The sequence below is a fragment of the Lipotes vexillifer genome, unplaced genomic scaffold, assembly GCF_000442215.2.
Source record: "Lipotes vexillifer unplaced genomic scaffold, Lipotes_vexillifer_v1.1 scaffold618, whole genome shotgun sequence".
Taxonomy (NCBI): Eukaryota; Metazoa; Chordata; class Mammalia; order Artiodactyla; family Lipotidae; genus Lipotes; species Lipotes vexillifer.
Genome location: NW_006799025.1, coordinates 2,503,401 through 2,528,586, shown reverse-complemented (window position 1 = coordinate 2,528,586; position 25,186 = coordinate 2,503,401). Strand labels below are relative to the sequence as shown.

At 40.2% G+C, this 25,186-nt stretch overlaps 1 protein-coding gene across 1 annotated transcript in view; it reads right to left on the bottom strand.

Annotated features, from left to right (window-relative positions):
• Positions 1–24,941, bottom strand: part of ANKUB1 (ankyrin repeat and ubiquitin domain containing 1) — a 33,494-nt gene extending 8,553 nt beyond the window's left edge. The window contains 3 exon segments of the mRNA XM_007471299.1: positions 7,106–7,322; positions 23,393–23,536; positions 24,852–24,941. Of these exon segments, the coding sequence (XP_007471361.1) occupies positions 7,106–7,322; positions 23,393–23,536; positions 24,852–24,941 (451 nt within the window).
• Positions 24,942–25,186: the final 245 nt, after the last annotated feature.

Below are 25,186 nucleotides of genomic sequence, written 5' to 3'. Positions count from 1 at the left end.
TTTTTTTTAATGCTGATACTTGCTTGAGCTCCCTCCCAAACCAATTAAGTCAGAATCGCTAGGAGTGGGTCTAGGCATCAATATCTTTTTTTTTTTTTTTAATGCTGATACTTGCTTGAGCTCCCTCCCAAACCAATTAAGTCAGAATCGCTAGGAGTGGGTCTAGGCATCAATATCTTTTTTTTTTTTTTTAATGCTGATACTTGCTTGAGCTCCCTCCCAAACCAATTAAGTCAGAATCGCTAGGAGTGGGTCTAGGCATCAATATCTTTTTTTTTTTTTTTAATGCTGATACTTGCTTGAGCTCCCTCCCAAACCAATTAAGTCAGAATCGCTAGGAGTGGGTCTAGGCATCAATATCTTTTTTTTTTTTTTTAATGCTGATACTTGCTTGAGCTCCCTCCCAAACCAATTAAGTCAGAATCGCTAGGAGTGGGTCTAGGCATCAATATCTTTTTTTTTTTTTTTAATGCTGATACTTGCTTGAGCTCCCTCCCAAACCAATTAAGTCAGAATCGCTAGGAGTGGGTCTAGGCATCAATATCTTTTTTTTTTTTTTTAATGCTGATACTTGCTTGAGCTCCCTCCCAAACCAATTAAGTCAGAATCGCTAGGAGTGGGTCTAGGCATCAATATCTTTTTTTTTTTTTTTAATGCTGATACTTGCTTGAGCTCCCTCCCAAACCAATTAAGTCAGAATCGCTAGGAGTGGGTCTAGGCATCAATATCTTTTTTTTTTTTTTTAATGCTGATACTTGCTTGAGCTCCCTCCCAAACCAATTAAGTCAGAATCGCTAGGAGTGGGTCTAGGCATCAATATCTTTTTTTTTTTTTTTGCGGTACGCGGGCCTCTCACTGTTGGGGCCTCTCCCGCTGTGGAGCACAGGCTCTGGACGCGCAGGCTCAGCGGCCATGGCTCACGGGCCCCGCCGCTCCGTGGCATGTGGGATCTTCCCAGACCGGGGCATGAACCCGTGTCCCCTGCATCAGCAGACGGACTCCCAACCACTGCGCCACCAGGGAAGCCCCCACGGAACAGTCTTAATTTCAGTTGTAGGGGATTTGTTAAGAGTCCAGGCCAGCTGCTCAGAAGTCTGGTGGGGAGTTGCTCTTCCTGTTCAGCCCACTCAGGTGTTGTCCTGTTCTAGTAACTTGCCTTATTCCTCCAGGAATAAGAGACCAAGCCCGCACCTTGTGCCTCAGAGCACAAGTCTCAGTATCCTACTCTACCTTTTGGGTTTCATAAATGAGGCCCCATCTCTGTTCTCCGAGCCTGGAACTCAGAGAGTTCCTATTCCAAACCCCAGTCTCTGGGGTTAGATTTCTGTTACATGTTGACAGAGGCTCCTGTGTCAGCAACCAGCTTGTCTCATTTCCCACCTTTTATGTCATTCGTTCATTGATTCATTCACTACCTTGATGCTCTGATGCTATGGTTCACCTGCCGGGTCCCTGCTGGATCTCCCTGGATCACCCTCTGCCTTCCTCCATCTTAGCAATTGCTAATGCAGACTGACCTGCCTGTTCCAGGACCCCCACCAGCAGGACCTATTTAAGGCTAACCTCTTTTTGCTAGATGTCTATGGGTGGGGTCTTCCTGGCCCATCTGCACTTCCCTAGGTGGTTGCCTAGCCTCAGGGTCTCAGCTCTCCCTAGCTCAACCTGTCCACTACTGATGAGCCGTGAAAACTAGAGAATACTATGTGATTTAAATTCTTATCAGTTAGGGCACCTCCAACAAGGGCTGTATTTTATGTGAACAAATGTTACAGGTGTCATAACTATCAATTTCAGTTTTTGGCAATGAAGCAGTCTTAATTTCTCAAAGATCAAAGGTAACAATGGATGGCTTTTCTCGTAATGCTCAACTTTTGAATATCCAGAGAATTTCTAAGTGAGTTAGCCAGCACCATTTACTGGATAATCCTTCCATTCCAATTGATTTGTAATGCCTCCTTTGTCACACATTAAATTCCTTCATAAGCTTAGGCATTCTGCTAGAAAATAGAAACTTATTTTAAAAATGCTATGTTGTTCCAGAAAATACAACTAAAATCTATAACTGAAATGAAAGTAAAATTAATGAGAATTAAGCTTCAAGGCCTCTTTCTATATGAACTTTCTAATTCTTTATTCTTAATTTTTTAAACTGGACTCCCCAAATTGTATATATTTACAGAACCTGGATTCACCCACTCTCTACTTACAAATCCACCTACCATGCCCAAGCTGTGCAGGAAAGCAGGTGCAAGCAACAGTGCCTATTCTAGGGAATCGTCTCCAACCTCTCCTGCTGTGGTCCCCATATCCCAGGTTTCTGGATTCCTCATGCATACTCTGGGATCAATATCTGCCTATCTGATTTGGACTTTTTCTTTCTGAATGTGGAAACCATTTCTCTGGTTTGGGTTTCCCCTAGTGGGAATCAAAAGAAGATATTGATCAGTACTTAAAGAGCATCAGTAAAAATAGGTATCAATAAAGACACACTGGGTTGGCAGTATAAGTTGTTGGAAAGAACCCAATCCTGAGTGTAGGATGACTAATTATTACCAGTATGACCTTGACCAAGTCACTTAACTTCTCTGAGCCTCAGTTTTCTCATTTATAAAAGGAATTAAAATGGCACAGTAGGTCTCTAAGGGGCCTGAGGGCTGGTGGGGGACCCTGGAGCCCGCCTAGATTTCAGGATCTGAGCTGACAAGACCGTTCTCCTGGAATAGCCTCTCAGATGTGATGTTCTCAGTCTGGCCATGAATACATGCCATGAGGCATTCACAGTGAAAAGTACCAATGGCATCATTCTGTATAGGTCGATTCAAGAAAAGGTGTGTGTGTGTGTGTGTGTGTGTGTGTGTGCGCGCGTGCGTGCACGCGCACGTGTACATGCACACACGTGTGTATATTGGACCTATATGATGTGTCACTAATCCTCAAGTCACAAAATTTCAAGATCACAAACATTAGGGGATGTTTAGCTTTGATAAGTTCTTGATAAGTTACTTATTAAGCATTTTACCACCAAAAAAGCCCTTTATCCCCTTATTACGTATCTTCTTCTTAATCCCTACAAACTTTCCGTCTCCATCCGCTTTATTAAAACTTCTCTTTCTAAGCTGACCAATGACCTCTAAGCAAAATCAAAAGGTTTTGCTCAGACGCTGTCTTTGGCCTTTTACTAGCATCCCACAGTCTCTTCATCATCTGTGACAATGCAAAGACTGTGTTTTTCTTCCCGACTCTGACAGCTTTCTGTGTCTCATTTTCTGACTTCTCTTCTGTCTACTTACCCTGACTTCAGCAAGTCCTGAGCACTGGCCCTTGGCCCTTGACATGTCCCTCTCTGTATTTACTGTCTAAGGAAAGCACCTCTCACAGTGCTGTACCCCCAACTCCATGGGCAGGACGCCTACAGCAATACCTGCTAACCCAAGCCATCACTCAAGCCCTAGCTCCATATTTGTCATGGCGGAGAATTAGAAGAACTCAGTTGTACTTAACAGCTTTGCCACTAACTAGCTGAGTAATTTTCAGGAAAAAAAATGTACTCTCTGATTTTCCTTATATTTAGAGTTGAAGACCCAAAGCATAAGCTCCTTTTCCCAATCTCACCATTGCTGTCCTAGCGTCAGAGCCTTGGCGTTTCCCTTTTCTTAGATGTGATCCAGCATGATGCTCTGTCTCTCTCTCATGAATTTCTCAGATTTGTCTCTTCCATTCCTAGTGGAATTAATTAATACTGGGATTATCAAAAGCTCCAGTTAGCATATCACTCTACTTCCAGGCTCTCCTCACTCCTTTCTATATTTCATGCTGCCTGCCACCAGATTAAACTTCTATTGAAACACTCCTGTTCCAGAATGTACATGGCTCTGTTTGCAAGCACATGAAACCTGTGCTCTGTTGCCTCACCTCTAAGACCCTCCTCAGTATGACCTCAGCTGTGAGATTCCCATTGGTCTCCACGAGGCTCCTCCACTCTTTAGAACAGTCTCCTGCTTTCTGTCTTCCCTGGATTAAGCCCACATTCTTTTTTTTTTTTTTTTTGATTTTTAAAAAATTTTATTACAGTATAGTTGATTTACAATGTTGTGTTAGTTTCTACTGTACAGCAAAGGGTATCAGTTATACATAAACATATATCCCTTCTTTTTTAGATTCTTTTCCCATATAGGTCATTACAGAGTATTGAGCAGAGTTCCCTGAGCTGTACAGTAGGTCCTTATTAGTTATCTATTTTATATATACTAGTGTGTATATATCAGTCCCAGTCTCCCAATTTATCCCTCTCCCCACCCCCACTTCCCCCCGGTAACCATAAGTTTGTTTTCTATGTCTGTGACTCTATTTCTGTTTTGTAAATAAGTTCACTTGTACCGTTATTTAAGATTCCACATGTAAGTGATATCATATGATGTTTGTCTTTCTCCATCTGACTTGCTTCACTCAGTATGACAATCTCTAGGTCCATCCATGCTGCTGCAAATGTAAGCCCATGTTCTTGAACCTGTGGCTCACGCTTTTCTCCTTGCCTAGAAGCCTGGAATGTCTTCCCTTCCTCCTCTCAGATGATGCATATTTCTCGCATCTTTGTGTGCTCCAGTCCAACATTCTCCAAAAAGCCCTCCCTTGAGCCCTTCAGCCTACAAGGAGCTGGCTTATTGGATTATAACTGAGTAAATGTGTATGCTTCATTTCTACCACTTTACTATAAATGCCCAGAGTGCAGAGGCAGGCAGTTTTATATATTACTGTATGAGCTAGTATGTGCAGGGACTAACTGAGCTACTTAAATCTTTGATTTTCTTTGACTGCTTCTCCAAAACCTTCTGACTTTCCACTGCCTTTGGAAAGGGGTCAAGGTTCAACTCCTGACAGCATCGGGGGTGACTCATTGACTGGAAAGAGAAGAATCTGGAAGAGAGGCGGATCAAAGATTCCCTTACCCTGTAGTTTAAAAAGGTGGGCTGGCTACTTAAAGACTGCTAGGGGGACTTCCCTGGTGGTTCAGTGGTTAAGAATCTGCCTTCCAATGCAGGGGACATGGGTTCAATCCCTGGTCAGGGAACTAAGATCCCACATGCCGCGGGGCAACTAAGCCCATGCACCACAGCTACTGAGCCTGTGTGCCGCAAACTACAGAGCCCATGCGCTCTGGAGCCCATGCGTCACGACTAGAGAGAAGCCCAAAACTAGAGAGAAGCCCACGCGCCGCAACGAAAGATCCCGTATGCCACAACTAAGACGCCGCAGCCAAAAATAAAATAAAAAATTAAATTAAAAAAAAAAAGACTGCTAGGAGTGTTTTAGGCAAAGGTGTGAAGCAGGTCAAAGGCTCTTCCTCCTTTTCCTTTGAGTTCTTTCTTCCCTTGTCCCTCCTCCCATGCCCTGTGTTCTCGTGGTGGCCAAAGCCATCTACCCAGGTCATGCTGGAGCCTCTAACCTTACATCTGAAAAACCTCCTTCCTAGAGGGTCATTTTAAGGGGCGTTATCCTTGACACATCCTGAGCAAGTCATTTAACCATTCAGAACTTTTTGCTGTCTTTATATCTGTAAAAATTAGGGGTTGGGGGACTTCCCTGGTGGTCCAGTGGTTAGGACTCCACACTTCCACTGCAGGGGGCATGGGTTCCACTCTGGTGGGGGAGCTAAGATCCCGCATGGCGTGCGCACGACCAAAAACCAAAATTAGGTGTTGGGCCAAGACATTTCTAAATTCTCTTCGTGCTCTAAAATGTCACATCATGACCTGAGCAGCACAGGCCTGAAGAACAGTCACCTTAGTTTTCTCATTTATCCTTTGGCATTTCATTAAATAACTAGGTCATAAGTTGCTCGAAGACAAATGCCACTTGTGTGCCCTTACTTAAATCAGCCGCCACCATGTTCTGTGCAGGGCTGATCCCCCAGCAAGCACACAGAGCAGATATGTGTTTACAGTAAGGTACTCTGAGGACGACTCCTAGAACAACACTTCCTCTGATCAAAAACAGGGATGGTAATTGATGTCAAAGTTTTGAGAGCCTCAGTTAAAAATAACATGAAAGAATAATCAAACATAATAATCAGGAAGGTAACGATAAATGCAAATTTAGCAGTTATAAAAAGCAAAACTGCTTAATTCATGGATGTCTACAGGCCCGATTATAAGTTGGGAGGGGCTTCCCTGGTGGCGCAGTGGTTGGGAGTCCGTCTGCTGATGCAGGGGACACGGGTTTGTGCCCCGGTCCGGGAAGATCCCACATGCCGCTGAGTGGCTGGGCCCATGAGCCATGGCCGCTGAGCCCGCGCGTCTGGAGCCTGTGCTCCGCAACGGGAGAGGCCACAGCAGTGAGAGGCCCGCGTACCGCAAAAAAAAAATAAATAAATAAGTTGGGAGAAATCAAATTCCATTGCAGCAAATGTTATAGCACAATGTTACCTAAAGGTGTGCTGTCAGCAAAAACTTATTCACCTCAAGGAAGAATCTCTATAAAGTTTGAACCATTTGCCAATATGGTTAAAACAAATCTGACAGTCCTTTGAGTTTGGCTTAATAATGTATGGCTGCAGGAGACATGACTGAAATACAGTATTTAAAGAGAGGTTGTAATCTGTCCATCAGGGATGAATGGTGCTCACTGAGGCACCTGTTCAGCCTGCACAGTATTGACTTCATACTGTTTAATTAAAAGATTGTTTAATATAACTGACAATATTTCAAAATGAGTTCGCATATAACAAGGTTCAAACAATATGTATCATATGCTACCACTTGCATTAAAAAGAGGAAAAAGAATATCTACTAGAACTTGCTTCTATATATGCTTGAAATATATTTTGAAAGAGAAAAATATAAACAGATCTGAGTCCTAGTCTTCTATCCTGAGGATATTAACAAGTCCTCTTGCTTTGAGCAGAGAGAACAAGACATGGCAGGGGTATGTGACCATTCTTATTTCTTAGCCTACAGACCCAGACACCAAAGAGGGGTTTTGATAATTTACATCCACACTGCACCTACAGAGGTTTTAGTTTAGAAACAACTCCTCCTTCTGTTGTGAGGCTGGTATCAAAAAACCTGAGTGCTGAGTAGTAGCTGCTATCACATATAGTGGGCGGTACCGAGGTCTGTCTGGTAGTCCCTGAGTGTGTTGCAGTCGTACATCTCCAGTCCCTCTGGGGTCCGAAGACAGAAGACACTCACAGGGAATCCACATCTCAGAGCTATCAGTGTTCTCAGATCAGACACTTTTTTACCAAGAAGGGAAACGCTCTCCATTATGGGCATTGTCTCTTGGGTCACAGCATTGAACACGCAGAGAGTGGGCTTTTCTTTTTCCTAAGGGAAGAGAAAAGAAGGGAACTCAGAAATAAGCACTGTCTGGGGGTTGGGACAAGGGACAAACATCTTGGAAGGTGGCTCTGAGTGCCTCTAGCTCCCACAACACGGGTGCTAAGGATGAAAGCAAAGGCTAGTTAAGTTCTCTGACTTCTGGTCTGAGTCTCACACTTCTGACCTGAGGAAATTTATGAGTCCTCCTTCTTTGAGAAAAGTGAGGGAGACGTGGCAGGGCTTTGAGTCCCTTCTTACTTCTTAGTCTACGGACCCAGATACACAAGAGGAGTGGTGAGAATTTATATCCACATTGTCCTTATGGAGGTGTTAGTTTAGAGAAAATTCCTCCATCACGCTGCACTTTAATTTGGCAATACTGTGGATTCTAAACCACAGTCAACTGAAAAAGTTATTTCTATGAGGTTATCTCTGGGGAGTGGAACTGAGCTCAGGGTGGGAAGAGAGTTTTGCTTATCATTTTATGGTCTTCCTTGTCTGTATGGTTTGACTTTTTTCTTTTTTTTTTTAATAACCACGTGTATTTACTTTTACTACTTAAAAAGGGAAGTACTAGATGTAAGTGAAAAAAGTTTCCTTTGTTCCTTTTGTTTTGGAACCTAAATAAGAAAGCAGGTGGAACTGAGATATCCGAAAGAGTTAAGAAGGAAAGTTTGGGAAAGTATTTTTTCTTCTGTTAACAGTTAAAGCAATCAAACTAAAACTAAAAACACAGCAAAAGGGGAGAGTGGGAAGGGAGGGAAGGTTATTAAAATTTTCACTTTTCTAACAACAGCAACAAAAGAGAAACTGGCTTTATTTCCTCTTTAGTGGACTCAGGACGATCATGTTTTTCTTTAGTGCGCTGCTGGTGTGGCAGATGTGAGCGCCGGGAGCTGCCACCGAGAGCTCTGGTAAGAGTAACGTGGGACCTTGAGCAAAACTGAGAAGTAGAGCCCTGGCCTCCAGGTTCCTCCAGGGGACTCCAGCCAGTCACTGCTCCCTTGCCCCGCCCATTACCGTCCCCTTTTCTCCCGTCAAATTCGTCTAGGGTTTCTGCAGGGACCCCTCCCTGCTTCAGGTTTATAATACATTAAATTCATCCCCCACCTACCAGATAACACATTGCCAGAATGTGATCAACATGCAGATCTCTTTGAAAGAGCTTTTAAGGAGTACGTAGCGTTATTGATGAAAGTTTAGGCTGCAGTGCTCTGATCTGGGGTCCATTTCAGTGACTCAGGTCACTGGGAGAAGTTCCGATGTCTTCTGCTGAGCATAAAGCCATTAGCCAGCTGAGCTGCTGGCTGAATTTAAAGCGCTTAGGACAGTTTTCCTCAACAGCTTCTCATAAATCCGCTCAATAAAAATTGAAAGAACGTAAGGATTCACCCTTTCCCTTTCACCATGCTCATGTTTTCCTATGGCTCCATTAAGGCAGGTATCTGCCTGACCTAATCCATGGAGTATATATGGGCAGGAAGAAATTCCTATGAAAGGTGAATAAAAAGATAGTGAGGAAGAGAGAAAAATTATATTTTATGTAATAGTTGTTCCTTATTTCTTTTATGATTACTCTGATTTCCCTAAAGTTAGCCCTTGGCATAGGTTCTAATTTATATTTAGAATTAAATGTGTAACATGCAATCAAAGGAGCAAAGGCTCAAGTCACCCTTAACAGTTAACTAACTACTATTTGATGTTAGAAAAATAAGTTTAAAAGATGCTTCTCAGAATATGAATAAACGTTTGCCTCCTTCATTCTAATCCGTGTTACTGTGGAAACGATTGCTTTGAGTTTGTCTGGTCATTGTTGTCACCCAGTGCCTAGAATAGTGCCTGGTACAGAGGAGACTGTCCATAAATATGTATCAAATAAATAGTTCATAACATATCTGGAACATAGTTCTCATCGTCCTATTTTAACTCTATATATTCACCATTTTATAAACCTTGTTTTTGTGGGAAACCCATTTTAAGTTCTAGTGTGACACACCAGTTGGTGACACTTCTTCCTGTGGCTTATACAGAGAATGAGCAGATAGCTGTTGATTACCAGCAACTTGCTAACTCACCTTGTCTATTTAAAAAAAGGCATCTATCTATGTGATACCCCTCCCCAAATGTTATGAATGGGGGAACACTGGTAAGTTATACCCAAAACAGTCAGATGCTATTAAATAAGCAATCCCATAAACAAATCATGGTTGGACAAATGTAAAATTAGATTTTCTGCTTTACAAACAAACCAAGACACCATGGTAGGAGATACATACAAAGTGTCTTACTTTTCAATAAAAAAAAAATACACAGATCTATTGCATGGTAATAATTCCACTTTTGTTTTCAAAAAATAAATGCAGGGGGCTTCCCTGCTAGTCCAGTGGCTAACACACCCCACTCCCAATGCAGGGAGCCTGGATTTGATCCCTGATCAGGGAACTAAATCCCACATGTCACAGCTAAAAAGATCCTGCATGCCACAATGAAGATCCCGTGTGCTGCAACTAAGACCCGACACAGCCAAATAAATTAATTAATTAAAACAAACAAAACAAAAAAGAAATGCAAACTCACTGTAAATACATACATGTGCGTTAAATAGGAAAAGTTAAAGAGACAAAAGAGAAGGTAATGCAAGTTTTGAACACCACAGTATCTTTCACAAATTCTTTTTTTTTTTGAATTTTATTATACAGCAGGTCCTTATTAGTCATCAATTTTATACGCAGCAGTGTATACCTGTCAATCCCAAACGCCCAATTCATCACACCACCACCACCACCACCACCACCACTTTCCCCCCTTGGTGTCCATACGTTTGTTCTCTACATCTCTGTCTCAATTTCTGCCCTGCAAACTGGTTCATCTGTAAAATTTTTCTAGGTTCCACATATATGCGTTAATATACGATATTTGTTTTTCTCTTTCTGACTTCACTCTGTATGACAGTCTCTAGATCCATCCATGTCTCTACAAATGACCCAGTTTTGTTCCTTTTTATAGCTGAGTAATATTCCATTGTATATATGTACCTCATCTTCTTTATCCATTCGTCTGTCAATGGGCATTTAGGTTGCTTCCATGACCTGGCTATTGTAAACAGTGCTGCAATGAACATTGGGGTGCATGTGTCTTTTTGCATTATGGTTTTCTCAGGGTATACGCCCAGTAGTAGGATTGCTGGGTCATATGGTAGTTCTATTTTTAGTTTTTTGTTTGTTTGTTTGTTTTTGCAGTATGCGGGCCTGTCACCACTGTGGCCCCTCCCATTGCAGAGCACAGGCTCTGGATGTGCAGGCCCAGCAGCCATGGCTCACAGGCCCAGCTGCTCCACAGCACGTGGGATCGTCCCGGACCAGGGCACGAACCCGCGTCCCCTGCATCGGCAGGCGGACTCCCAACCACTGCGCCACCAGGGAAGCCCGCATGTGTCTTTTTGAATTATGGTTTTCTCTGGGTTTATGCCCAGTAGTGGGATTGCTGGATCGTATGGTAATTCTATTTTTAGTATTTTAAGGAACCTCCATACTGTTCTCCATAGTGGCGGCATCAATTTACATTCCCACCAACAGTGCAAGAGGGTTCTGTTTTCTCCACACCCTCTCCAGCATTTGTTCTTATAGATTTTCTGATGATGCCCATTCTAACCGGTGTGAGGTGATACCTCATTGTAGATTTGATGTGCATTTCTCTAATAATTAGTGATGTTGAGCAGCTTTTCATGTGCTTCTTGGCCATCTGTATGTCTTCTTTGGAGAAATGCCTATTTAGGTCTTCTGCCCATTTTTGGATTGGATTGTTTGTTTTTTTAATATTGAGCTGCATGAGCTGTTTATATATTTTGGAGATTAATCCTTTGTCTGTTGATTCATTTGCAAATATTTTCTCCCATTCTGAGGGTTGTCTTTTGGTCTTGTTTATGGTTTCCTTTGCTGTGCAAAAGCTTTTAAGTTTCATTAGGTCCCATTTGTTTATTTTTGTTTTTATTTCCATTAGTCTAAGAGGTGGATCAAAAAAGATCTTTCTGTGATTAATGTCAAAGAGTGTTCTTCCTATGTTTTCCTCTAAGAGTTTTATAGTGTCTGGTCTTACATTTAGGTCTCTAATCCATTTTGAGTTTATTTTTGCATATGGTGTTAGGGAGTGTTCCAATTTCATTCATTTACATGTAGCTGTCCAGTTTTCCCAGCACCACTTATTGAAGAGACTGTCTTTTCTCCATTGTATATCCTTGCCTCCTTTGTCGTAGGTTAGTTGACCCTAGGTGCGTGGGTTTATCTCTGGGCTTTCTATCTTGTTCCCCTGATCTATGTTTCTGTTTTTGTGTCAGTACCATATTGTCTTGATTACTGTAGCTTTGTAGTTTAGTCTGAAGCCAGGGAGTCTGATTCCTCCAGCTGCGTTTTTTTCCCTCAAGACTGCTTTGGCTATTTGGGGTCTTTTGTGTCTCCATATAAATTTTAAGATTTTTTGTTCTAGATCCATAAAAAATGCCATTGGTAATTTGATAGGGATTGCATTGAATCTGTAGATTGCTTTGGGTAGTATAGTCATTTCCACAATATTGATTCTACCAATCCAAGAACATGGTATATCTCTCCATCTGTTGGTATCATCTTTAATTTCTTTCATCAGTGTCTTATAGTTTTCTGCATACAGGTCCTTTGACTCCCTAGGTAGGTTTATTCCTAGGTATTTTATTCTTTTTGTTGCAATGGTAAATGGGAGTGTTTCCATAATTTCTCTTTCAGATTTTTCATCATTAGTGTATAGGAATGCAAGAGTTTTCTGTGCATTAATTGTGTATCCTGCAATTTTACCAAATTCATTGATTATCTCTGGTAGTTTTCTGGTGGCATCTTTAGGATTCTCTATGTATAGTATCATGTCATCTGCAAACAGTGACAGTTTTACTTCTTCTTTTCCAATTTGTACTCCTTTTATTTCTTTTTCTTCTCTGACTGCCGTGGCTAGGACTTCCAAAACTATGTTGAATAATAGTGGTGAGAGTGGACATCCTTTTCTTGTTCCTGATCTTAGAGGAAATGCTTTCAGGTTTTCACCATTGAGAATGATGTTTGCTGTGGGTTTGTCATATATGGCCTTTATTATGTTGAGGTAGGTTCCCTCTATGCCCACTTTCTGGAGAGTTTTTTTCATAAATGGGTGTTGAATTTTGTCAAAAGTTTTTTCTGCATCTATTGAGATGATCATATGGTTTTTATTCTTCAATTTGTTAATATGCTGTATCACATTGATTGATTTACGTATATTGAAGAATCCTTGCATCCCTTGGATAAATCCCACTTGATCATGGCGTATGATCCTTTTAATGTGTTGTTGGATTCTGTTTGCTAGTATTTTGTTGAGATTTCTGCATCTATATTCATGAGTGATACTGGTCTGTAATTTTCTTTTTTTGTCGTATCTTTGTGTGGTATTGGTATCAGGGAGATGGTGGTCTCATAGAATGAGTTTGGGAGTGTTCCTTCCTCTGCAGTTTTTTGGAAGAGTTTGAGAAGGATGGGTGTTAGCTCTTCCCTAAATGTTTGATAGAATTCACCTGTGAAGCCATCTGGTCCTGGATATTTGTTTGGTGGAAGATTTTTTTTTTTTTTGCAGTATGTGGGCCTCTCACTGTTGTGGCCCCTCCCGTTGTGGAGCACAGGCTCCAGGTGCGCAGGTTCAACGGCCATAGCTTATTGGCCCAGCCACTCCACGGCATGTGGGATCTTCCCGGACCGGGGCACGAACGCGTGTCCCCTGCATCAGCAGGCGGACTCTCAACCACTGTGACACCAAGGAAGCCCTGTTGGAAGATTTTAAATCACAGTTTCAATTTCATTACTTGTGACTGGTCTGTTCATATTTTCTATTTCTTCCTGATTCAGCCTTGGAAGGTTATAACTTTCTAAGAATTTGTCCATTTCTTCCGAGTTGTCCATTTTATTGGCATAGAGTTGCTTGTAGTAGTCTCGTAGAATGCTTTGTATTTCTGCGGTGTCTGTTGTAACTTCTCCTTTTTCATTTCTAATTTTATTGATTTGAGTCCTCTTCCTCTTTTTCTTGATGAGTCTGGCCAATGGTTTATCAATTTTGTTTATCTTCTCAAAGAACCAGCTTTTAGTTTATTGATCTTTGCTATTGTTTTCTTTGTTTCTATATCATTTATTTCTGCTCTGGTCTTTATGGTTTATTTCCTTTTGCTAACTTTGGGTTTTGTTTGTTCTTCTTTCTCTAGTTCCCAAAGGAACTAGGTGTAAGGTTAGATTGTTTATTTGAGATTTTTCTTGTTTCTTGAGGTAGGCTTGGATAGCTATAAACTTCCCTCTTAGAACTGCTTTTGCTGCATCCCATAGGTTTTGGATCATCGTGTTTTCACTGTCATTTGTCTCTAGATATTTTTTGATTTCCTCTTTGATTTCTTCAGTGATCTCTTGGTTATTTAGTAACGTATTGTTTAGCCTCCATGTGCTTGTGTTTTTTACGTTTTTCTCCCTGTAATTCATTTCTAATCTCATAACGTTGTGGTCAGAAAAGATGCTTGATATGATTTCAATTTTCTTAAATTTACTGAGGTTTGATTTGTGACCCAAGATGTGATCTATCCTGGAGAATGTTCCATGTGCACTTGAGAAGAAAGTGTAATCTGCTGTTTTTGGATGGAACGTCCTATAAATATCAATTAAATCTATCTAGTCTATGGTGTCATTTAAGGTTTCTGTTTCCTTATTTATTTTCATTTGGATGATCTGTCCATTGGTGTAAGTGAGGTGTTAAAATCCCCCACTATTATTGTGTTACTGTCGATTTCCTCTTTTAGAGCTGTTAGCAGTTTCCTTATGTATTGAGATTCTCCTTTGTTAGGTGCTTATATATTTATAATTGTTATATCTTCTTCTTGGATCGATCCCTTGATCATTATGTAGTGTCCTTCTTTGTCTCTTGTAATAGTCTTTATTTTCAAGTCTATTTTATCTGATATGAGTATTGCTACTCCAGCTTTCTTTTGATTTCTATTTGCATGGAATATCTTTTTCCATCCCTTCACTTTCAGTCTGTATGTGTACCTAGGTCTGAAGTTGGTCTCTTGTAGACAGCATATAGATGATGGGTCTTGTTTTTGTATCCATTCAGCAAGCCTGTGTCTTTTGGTTGGAGCATTTAATGCATTCACGTTTAAGGTAATTATCTATACGTATGTTCCTGTGACCATTTTCTTAATTGTTTTGGGTTTGTTTTTGTAGGTCCTTTTCTTCTCTTGTGTTTCCCACTTAGAGAAGTTCCTTTAGCATTTGTTGTAGAGCTGGTTTGGTGGTGCTGATTCTCTTAGTTTTTGCTTGTCTGTAAAGGTTTTGATTTCTACATGGAACCTGAATGAGATCCTTGCTGGGTAGAGTAATCTTGGTTGTAGGTTCTTCCCTTTCATCACTTTAAGTATATCATGCCACTCCCTTCTGGCTTGTAGAGTTTCTGCTGAGAAATCAGCTGTTAACCTTATGGGAGTTCCCTTGTATGTTATTTGTTGTTTTTCCCTTGGCTGCTTTCAATAATTTTTCTTTGTCTTTAATTTTTGCCAGCTTGATTTCTATGTGTCTTGGCGTGTTTCTCCTTGGGTTTATCCTGTATGGGACTCTCTGCCCTTCCTGGACTTGGGTGGCTATTTCCTTTCCATTGTTAGGGAAGTTTTTGACTATAATCTCTTCAAATATTTTCTCTGGTCCTTTCTCTCTCTCTTCTTTGGGACCCCTATAATGTGAATGTTGTTGTTGAGCCTAGAGGTCTCTTAGGCTGTCTTCTTTTCTTTTCATTCTGTTTTCTTTATTTTGTTCTGCAGCAGTGAATTCCACCATTCTGTCTTCCAGGTCACTTATCCATTCTTCTGCCTCAGTTATTCTGCTATTGATTCCTTCTAGTGTAGTTTTCATTTCAGTTATTGTATTGTTCATCTCTGTTTGTTTGTTCTTTAATTCTTTTAGGGTCTTTGTTAAACATTTCTTGCATCTTCTCGATCTTTGCCTCCATTCTTTTTCCGAGGTCCTGGATCATCTTCACTATCATTCTTCTGAATTCTTTCTCTGTAAAGTTGCCTATCTCCACTTCATTTAGTTGTTTTTCTGGGGTTTTATCTTGTTCCTTCATCTGGTACATAGCCCCCTGCCTTTTCATCTTGTCTGTCTTTCTGTGAATGTGGTTTTTGTTCCACAGGCTGCAGGATTGTAGTTCTTCTTGCTTCTGCTGTCTGCCCTCTGGTGGATGAGGCTACCTAAAAGTCTTGTGCAAGTCTCCTGATGGGAGGGACTGGTGGTGGGTAGAGCTGACTATTGCTCTGGTGGGCAGAGCTCAGTAAACCTTTAATCTGCTTGACTGCTGATGGGTAGGGCTGGCTTCCCTCCCTGTTGGTTGTTTGGCCTGAGGCAACCCAACACTGGAGCCTACCTGGGCTCTTTGGTGGGGCTAATGGAGGGCCCACGCCAAGGAGTACTTCCCAGAACTTCTGCTGCCAGTGTCCTTATCCCCACGGTGAGCCACAGCCACTGCCTGCCTCTGCAGGAGACCCTCCAACACTAGCAGGTACATCTGGTTCAGTCTCCCCTGGGGTCACTGCTCCTTCTGCTGGGTCCTGATGCACACACTGCTTTGTGTGTGCCCTCCAAGAGTGGAGTCTCTGTTTCCCCCAGTCCTGTCAAAGTCCCACTAGGCTTCAAAGTCTGATTCTCTAGGAATTCCTCCTCCCATTGCCGGACCCCCAGATTGGGAAGCCTGATGTGGGGCTCAGAACCTTCACTCCAGTGGGCGGACTTCTGTGGTATAAGTGTTCTGCAGTCTGTGAGTCACCCACCCAGCAGTTATGGGATTTGATTTTACTCTGATTGTGCCCCTCCTACCATCTCATTGTGGCTTCTCCTTTGTCTTTGGATGTGGGGTATTGTTTTTGGTGAGTTCCAGTGTCTTCCTGTCGATGATTGTCCAGAAGCTAGTTGTGATTCTGGTGTTCTCGCAAGAGGGAGGGAGAACACATCCTTCTAGTCCGCCATCTTGGTTCCTTTTTTTTTTTTTTTTTTAATATATTTTGCTATTTTGGAGTTGCTGCGCCAAATAAGCAGAAACATGCCCCAACTGTTCCAGAGTAGACCAAAAGGGGAAATAATGTTTGTTTTTGTTAAATTGCAAGTTGAGATGTCTTCATAAACATCTTAGCCTCATGAACTTCTCCTTTTGTATGATAGTCATTCTGGAGAAGTTATACTTGGAGTCTAGGACAGTGAATTGAAACAACTTTCCTCCACAAATTCTTTTTTTTTTCACCCCCAGCCATGCCTCATGGCTTGCAGGATCTTAGCTCCCCACAGGTTCTGACCAGGGATTGAACCCCGGCCCTCAGCAGTAAGAGCGTGGAGTCCTAACCGCTGGACTGCCAGGGAATTCCCCACCAAATTCTTTATATACTATTCTTTAAGACTTTAGGTTTAGAAAAAAGTAGCCATTTTATTTAGAAACATGTTATTTGTAAATTATACATTTTAAGGAGCATGTTTATACATGTTTTTGTGTTTAAATTGTGTTTAAAATCTGAGTTCACATACGCATCTCATAGATTTTGGTGTTTTTTTTTTAATAAATTTATTTATTTATTTGGCTGCGTTGGGTTTTCGTTGCTGTGTGCAGGCTTTCTTTAGTTGTGGCGAGTGGGGGCTACTCTTTACTGTGGTGCGTGGGCTTCTCATTGTGGTGGCTTCTCCTGTTGCAGAGCACAGGCTGTAGGTACGCCGGCTTCAGTTGTTGTGGCACGTGGGCTCAGTAGTTGTGGCTTGCGGGCTCTAGGGTGCAGGCTCAGTAGTTGTGGCGTACGGGCTTAGTTGTTCTGCAGCATGTGGGATCTTCCCAGACCAGGACTCGAACCCGTGTCCTCATTGGCAGGTGGATTCTTAACCACTGCACCACCAGGGACATACCTAGATTTTGGTGTTTTAAAAGTGCCTTTTGAAAGCTAAAATGTATGTGATTTTGAATCAATTTTAGACCTACTAGTATAGTTCAAACTTCTCCAATTTGTCTGATAGACATCTACTCAGTGGTGCCACAAATAACACAATCTTTCACCATAAAACAACTTTCCAAGGATGCCAGAAATAATTAACTAAGTTTTAACTGCAGCCCTTGGTTGGTGGAAGTATTGTGATAGAAGGAGGCAGGGAAGCCATAAAGAGTGTTAGGGAGAGAGTTCCCTGGTGGCCTAGTGGTTAGGATTTTGGACTTTCACTGCTGTGGCCCGGCTTCAATCCCTGGTGAGATCCCATAAGCCGTGCGGTGCGGTGGAAAAAAAAAAAAAAACAGTATTAGGGAGACTGAGTCTTCCTCACACTTTAGAAGACACAACCTGCCAGATGGTTGCTTCTCAGCCCCCTTTGCTGTGCGACCCAGATGTGTGACCAGGGTGCTGCCCAGTCAAGCCTCCCCATCCACCTCCACTTTGAATTCGGATCCAGGAAGGCAGAGAAGCAGCAAACACAGGGACTCTTCCCTGGCAGTGGCAGATCTGAAGCACTGTTGGCCTGGCAACAGGGCTGGCAGCTGAGTCCGGGGCCTGCTTTGAGGGCTGTAGGGCGGCTGCAGTGGGGGCCTTCCTGGACTAGTTGTGGGTCATGATTTAGAAATTATTTCTGGCTGCATAATCTCTGAGCCCGATTCTCTAATCTTCCTGTCAAGACTGTGAACTACGCAATAGCCTTTCTTATATGTTTGTTTTCCTCTTTAATTGTCCAGGTTCCTTTCTGCTGCTTGCAACCTAAGAACCCTGATGCTGGATAGGGAAAAGCACTAAGACTGGAGCACGTTTGCCTCGAGGGTAGAAGGGGAGGAGAGATGTCACAGCAAGGGAGGGAACCCAAACCCTGAAATGCATCTCAATACCTGTGACGTTTCTCACAACAATCATATACCTTCTTGTTTATTTTCATACTTTATCCCTCAAGCCTTCATCAACTCATTTACTCAACACATATTTATGGAGAGCCTACTGTGTGCCAGGTATTATTCTATACACTGGTGACAACAATGAACAAAACTCAAGCAATAGTTTCCACAGTTACACAGGTTAGAATGAAGGAAGTAAATGGCGATAGCACCTCTGCATGCCACACAGTGACCCAGGCCTTTGCAATGCCTCATGTGTGGTTTACAGGAACACTGCAACAGCATCAGCAATGAATGGGCAGGGCTGAAACCTGTGCCGATGGAACATGGCGATACATGCCAGAGAAAATATTTCTTGTGGTTTCTGTAGGAGTTCTTTTCCAAAGAAAGAAAAATTAAGGCAACGTTCTTTCCCTACTATTCTCATGTCATCCCCCATTCACTTTTCCAAATGTGTCTACGTTACTGTTAAAGGAGAAAGTGTAATTAGCAGAGAAACTGGAAAATCTATTGACTATTTAGAATAGAACACCTCCATTTATCTAACATCTTTCCCGCTTTTCACACAAGCAAAACCTTGTAATCCATACAAAAATATAAGCACAATTAAGAAACCAAATAGTCTGGATTGATTTCATGACACATGGTATCTACTTACATCTTTTTAAAAAGAAAAAATTGCTTACTTGCCAAGTTTTTGGTTCATATCATGCTATTTCTAACTTATACCAAAATAAATTGAGACTCTAGCTTTCCTAGATTCTCAGAAAATGGAACCAATTGCATGAAGTAACATAGTTAGAGAGGAAAAGTACTACTTAAGTTTGTATGCATCTAATTATGCAATAAAGCAATAATATGACTAAGAAGGTAGTCTTTGGTTACCTAAGATAGATCAAACAGTATAGAGTTGATATGACTTCATTCTTTGAAGCAAGGGACATTTTCATAAGGTATTTTTGTTGTTACAAACCCAGTTTGGACGTTATCATACATAAGCAGTGAATAGTGTGGACTTTTGAAATAGGCCTGTTATATCATCTAATTTAACAGGAACTGAGTTAGGATGGAAACCAGTATTTATGGCTTTGCAGGTAATTCTCTTCCTTCAGATTCAAGATATTGTTTTCCTTCCCAAAACTAGTGATAAGAAATTCACTAAATGTGATTCTGCCAGAGAAGGTGAAGATGAAGATCAGTAAAAATTCCATGGAACTTGAGAGTTTTTAATTAAACCCTTCATGTTGGCCAGCCCTGTGACTCATAATTATATTCTGCCTGGGCTTTCTGGAGTAGTCTTTTACGTCTACATTCTGTTCTTGTCATTAGCAGTTTAGAACTCCAGGGAAAGGTTAGAGTTCAGTGCAAAGGCAGCTTGCATCACTGTGACAGATGATGCTTAATTGGCAGAAGTTATGAAATATTTTTGTAAGTAAAACTATGAACACAGGTTACTTTGGGGAGGAAGACTGGGGGCCAGAGGTAGGAGAGAGACTTTTTACTGTGTATCCTGCTGTACCACTGGAATTGAGCACCATGTGACTGTACTACCTGCTCAAAAATAAATACAAAATTTTTAAAATAATAAAATAAAGTCAGTGCTTAGTTGAGTAAAAGTATTCTATTCATACTCTTAACACACTTTGTCTACATCCCTGAATAGCTGTGGTTCAATTAGATTCCTCTAGCTATTTCAAGTATTAGTACTGGGGCTTCCCTGGGCAGTGGTTGAGAATCTGCCTGCTAATGCAGGGGACACGGGTTCAAGCCCTGGTCTGGGAAGATCCCATATGCCGCGGAGCAACTAGGCCCGTGAGCCACAACTACTGAGCCTGCGCATCTGGAGCCTGTGCTCCGCAACAAGAGAGGCCGCTATAGTGAAGAGGCCCGCGCACCATGATGAAGAGTGGCCCCCGCTTCCCGCAACTAGAGAAAGCCCTCACACAGAAACGAAGACCCAACACAGCCAAAAATAAATATAAAAATAAATAAATAAATAAAAGATTACTATTAATTAAAAAAAAACAAAGAAAGCCAAATATTAGTATTGATCTTATACCACTATCTCCAAGTAAGCAAGCAACAAAAAAGTCTTGAACGTCATTATTGGTGTTGGAGAATTCCAGGAAATTTTAGAGGGTTTATACTGTACAGTAACAAAAACACAGTATGTATATACATATTTAAAGACATGAGACATTTAAGAAATGACATAGAATTTAGGTCTGCTTAAAGTATTATACTACAATTTTCTGAGTATCAGAGAGAGAAAAGCAGAAGAAATTAGAATTGTTTTTATTTCCTTTTTTGATAACTAGACATTTTTCAGTAACCTAAAAAGAATACTTCTAAAATCAGGAACAAGAAAAGGATGCCCACGCTTGCCACTCTTATTCAACATATTGGGAAGTTCCAGCCAGAGCAATTAAGCAAGAAAAAGAAAGGAAAGGCATTCAAATTGGAAGGGAAGATGTAAAGCTGTCACTATTTATGGATGACATGATTTTATATAGAGAAAACCCTAAAGACTCCACCAAAAACTATTAGAAATAATAAATAAAGTTGCAGGGTACAAAATCAACCTTCAAAAATCTGTTGCATTTCTAGATGGTAACAATGAGCTAGCAGAAAGAGAAATTAAGAAAACAATCCCATTTACAATCACAACACAAAGAATAAAATACCTAGGAATAAATTTAACCAAGGAGGTGAAAGACCTGTACACTGAAAACTATAAGACATTGTTGAATGAAACTGAGGAAGGCACAAAGAAATGGAAAGATATGCCATGCTCATTGACTGTAAGAAGCAACATTGTTAAAATGTCCATAAAAACAATCTACAGATTCAATGCAATCCTTATCAAGATCCCAAGGACATTTTTCACAGAAATAGAACAAAAAACCCCTAAAATTTATATGGAACCACAGAAGACCCTGAATAGCCAAAGCAATTTTGAGAAAAAAGAACAAAGCTGAAGGTATCACATGCTCTGATTTCAAACTATATTACAAAGCCATAGTAATAAAAATGGCATGGTATTGGCAGAACAACAGATATATAGATTAATGGAACAGAATTGAGAGCTCCAAAATAAACCCACACATATATGGACAATTAACTTACAACAAAAGAGCAAAGAATATACAATGGAGAAAGGATAGTCTCTTCAATAAATGTTGTTGAGAAAACTGGATAGCCACATTAAAAAAAAAGAAAGAAAAAGGAAAGACACTAGATCAATATCTCATACCATACACAAAAATCAACCCAAAATAGATTAAAGACTTAAATGTAAGACCTGAAACCATAAAATGCAATAGAAGAGAACATAGGCAGTATGCATTTTGACATTGGTCTCAACAATATCTTTCTAGATATGTCTCCTCAGGCAAGGAAAACAAATGGTACTACAACAAACTAAAAAGATTCCACAGAGCAAACCAGTAATTCAAAAAGATATATGCACCCCTATGTTCACTGCAGCATCATTTACCATAGCCAAGATATGGAAACACATAAATGCCCATCAATGAACAAATGGATAAAGAAGATGTGGTGTGTATGTGTATGTATATATACACACACAACGTGTATATATATATATATATATATATGTATATATATATATATATATACATATATATATATATATATATATATGTATATATATATATATATATACACAACGGAACTACTCAGGCTTAAAAATGATTAAATCTTGCCATTTGCGACAACATGATGGACCTAGAGGAATTTATGCTAAGTGAAATAAGTTAGACGGAGAAAGACAAATACCATATGATTTCATTCATACGTGGAATATAAAAAACAAGTAAACTAACACAAACAATTGAACAAACCAAACCAAAACATAGATATAGAGAACAGAGTAGTGGTTAGCAGAGGGGAAGGGGTGGTGGGAGGAGGACGAGATGGGTAAAGGGGATCAACTGTATGGAGATGGTTGGAAACTAAATTTCTAGTGGTGAGCATATGTTGTAGAGTATAAAGAAGTAGAAATATAATACTGTACACATGAAAGATGTGTAAGGTAGTGTTATAAACCAATGTTACCCCAATAAAAAATAAACTTTAAAAGTTTATCTAAAAAAGCATAATAAAAAGATTAAAAAATAAATACATGAATAAATGCTTATAAGACATTAAAAACATGTATAAAATATGGTGTTTTTATTTACATAAATGGGATCATACAATGTTTTTTTTTTCTGTGACTTATCTTTACTACTTAATAATAAATATTTTAGAAAATTCCTTTAAAAAATAGACTTCCCACTTGGTCGATCAGTAAAATATATGAAAAGAAAAAGAGTTAGCTTTAGCTACCATAAACTTTTTTTTAATGCTAACCATGAGAAAATAAGTGCCCCATTTAGCAGAAAATATGTACTTTACTAAGTTCCTTGAGGCTCGTGTTTTCAGAACCAGTACTGAATACTATTTCTATCCTAGAGAGCAGCTCTTAATACTCTTTAGGCTACCTGTCTCTTTGAGAAATTGTCAAAAGTTAAGGATCCTTCACCCAGAAAGTCTCCAGGTACATAATTTTGCATATTTTGCAGTTTTAGCATTTTGTTCTTAAAGCCAGCCATGGATCCCAAATTAAGCACCACTGATTAAGGACAGTATAAATGGAAAATGCTGTCTCTCTTATAGGTACGCGTAATTCATGAATGGCTGCGTTGTTGGATTTGAATGTAGATCCTGCCATTTCATTCTTATTGTTACTTAGAATTTCTTCCCTTTCCTCATTCCTGTAATCCATTGTAAGGCCATGGAAGTGACCTAATCTTCTTTCTCCCACATCAGTATTCCAGATCAGCCCCTTGGCCTTGATCTTATATTGGTTTATGGGTTGCTCTGCATGACTGTTTTGGGGCAGGCAACAAGGGGGATAGAGGAGGGAAGGGAGAGAAAGAGTAAACAAAGGGAGCTCTATCCAGTCTCCATGCCTTATTTCCCCTTACAGCACAAATTGTGCCTAAGTCTAGCTATGCAAGTGGAAGAGAGGGGAAGGTAAGAAGAGAAAACCTCTTCCTACGTTGTGAACTACTTTGGTTGAATTATTCATAACTTTATCTGAAATGAGGTAGACATCTTGGACAAATTGTTACTCTGATCATCCGTCATACCTTAATAAAGCATTTGAGAGTTGAACAAAAAGATATTCCAACATCAGTAAGACTCCAGCTGTCCTTTAGGGCTGCTCCAGCGTACGTCAGCTCCAGATGCCTCCTGCCTTGTTCATCTTCAGAGAGAGGAATGTGGAAATAATCCTTAAAAATCAATAGCATATTATGAAAACAGCATATCTCTACATTACTAGACCAGCAATGTAATCTCTTATCTTTTACATTTTCCACTGAGTATTATAAAATTGGGACAGAAGGAGGAAGTATTAGACAGGGGTTCTTAATCTGAAGTCTTTAGACATCCCCAAAAGTTGATGGTCAGAACTTAGGTGGCAAAAAACTACATTTGGTTTTTATTAACTTCAAATAAAATTGGGATTTTTCTTATGTATATAGACAACAAGCTAAAGTAGCAGTAATTGACTGTTCCTGTGACTTTGTCACCAATAGAAATTACAGATATTTTCATATCCCGTTGCTGCAGATATCTCAAAATATTATTTATACTGATCTCCTTTGAAATTGTAATAGTTATGAGATACACTGCAAACACTTGTTAATGTGTTAATAAGGAAACCCACGTCACAATATCACAATTTGTTTTTTAATTTTTTAAAATTGTACTTCACTATAACTGGTTTCCTTTTTGGGGGGTATGTATTTTATTTTATGCATTTAAAGACATTCTGAGAAGGAGTCCATAGGCTTCACCAGACTGCCGAAGGGATCCATGATACATAAAGATTAAGAGCTTCTGTGTTAGAAGATCTAGATTTTAGGGATCATAGTAATTGATTATACATCATGTAACTATGATTCAGTAAATGCTCCTTAGTAAATGGGAATAAATCATCTCCAAGTTAAATACCATTTGATGGTCAGTTCCTAAATATTTGTCTTAATTTTCCATTTTATAGTGAGTATTTATAAGAAATTTGTAAGAAAGGTACTGCACCCAAATTATTTTTTATTCTGGCTCTGTGATCCTAGGTTAAATGGTCAATCTATCTGAGCTTCAGTTTTCCCTGGATGCAAAATGAGGCTGTAGTCCAGAAGTCCTCTACACCTCCAAAATCCTTTGGTTCTTTATAGTTGCTTGCTCACCACACAGGCCATCTATCTGACAACTGTATGCTCCACTTACCTGGCCTAGAGTTAGTGTCTTGTTTTTCTCCTTTTGTGAAGAATTTCAGTAATACTATCTGGCCAATACACAATCTACAAATATGATAAAGATAAGCTAAACTTTTTTCCCCTGAGAATTTTCCTGTCTAACACCTCCAGAGTTAATATCTTCTAACAAGCGATTATGTAAGCAAACAATGATACTTTCAAATAGTTTTAGTCCCCTGTTTGCTGAAAATGCACCCAATAGTATCTCTACCCCACGTACAGTTTAAACTTCACTGCATACTTAAAATTAATGCACATCTTAGTGGCTCAGGGACAAAGTATGTACCTTTATCATCAGCTTGACAGCCTCCACAGTTTCATCTGCTGAAATATCAAATGGTTCAAAAGATCCCTCAAAAGCTATGAAAATCCTCATTTTGTCAAAAAAAAAAGAAAGAAAGAAGCTGTTTTCAAAGATCCTATTGGATAGCTGGGAGAATCCAGTTCACAGTTAAGGACAAAAATGATGGCCAGAGGCAGCTGTCACTGTCTAGCCTCAAAGGCGAGTTGAGAGAGCGTGGAGAGAGAAGTCCCGCAGTACCACAGTATCCGGTGAAACTGACAGCAGTTACATTGGAGGAAATGTTTCTCTGTCAGTGGCATTAGTCAACAGCCACCTGT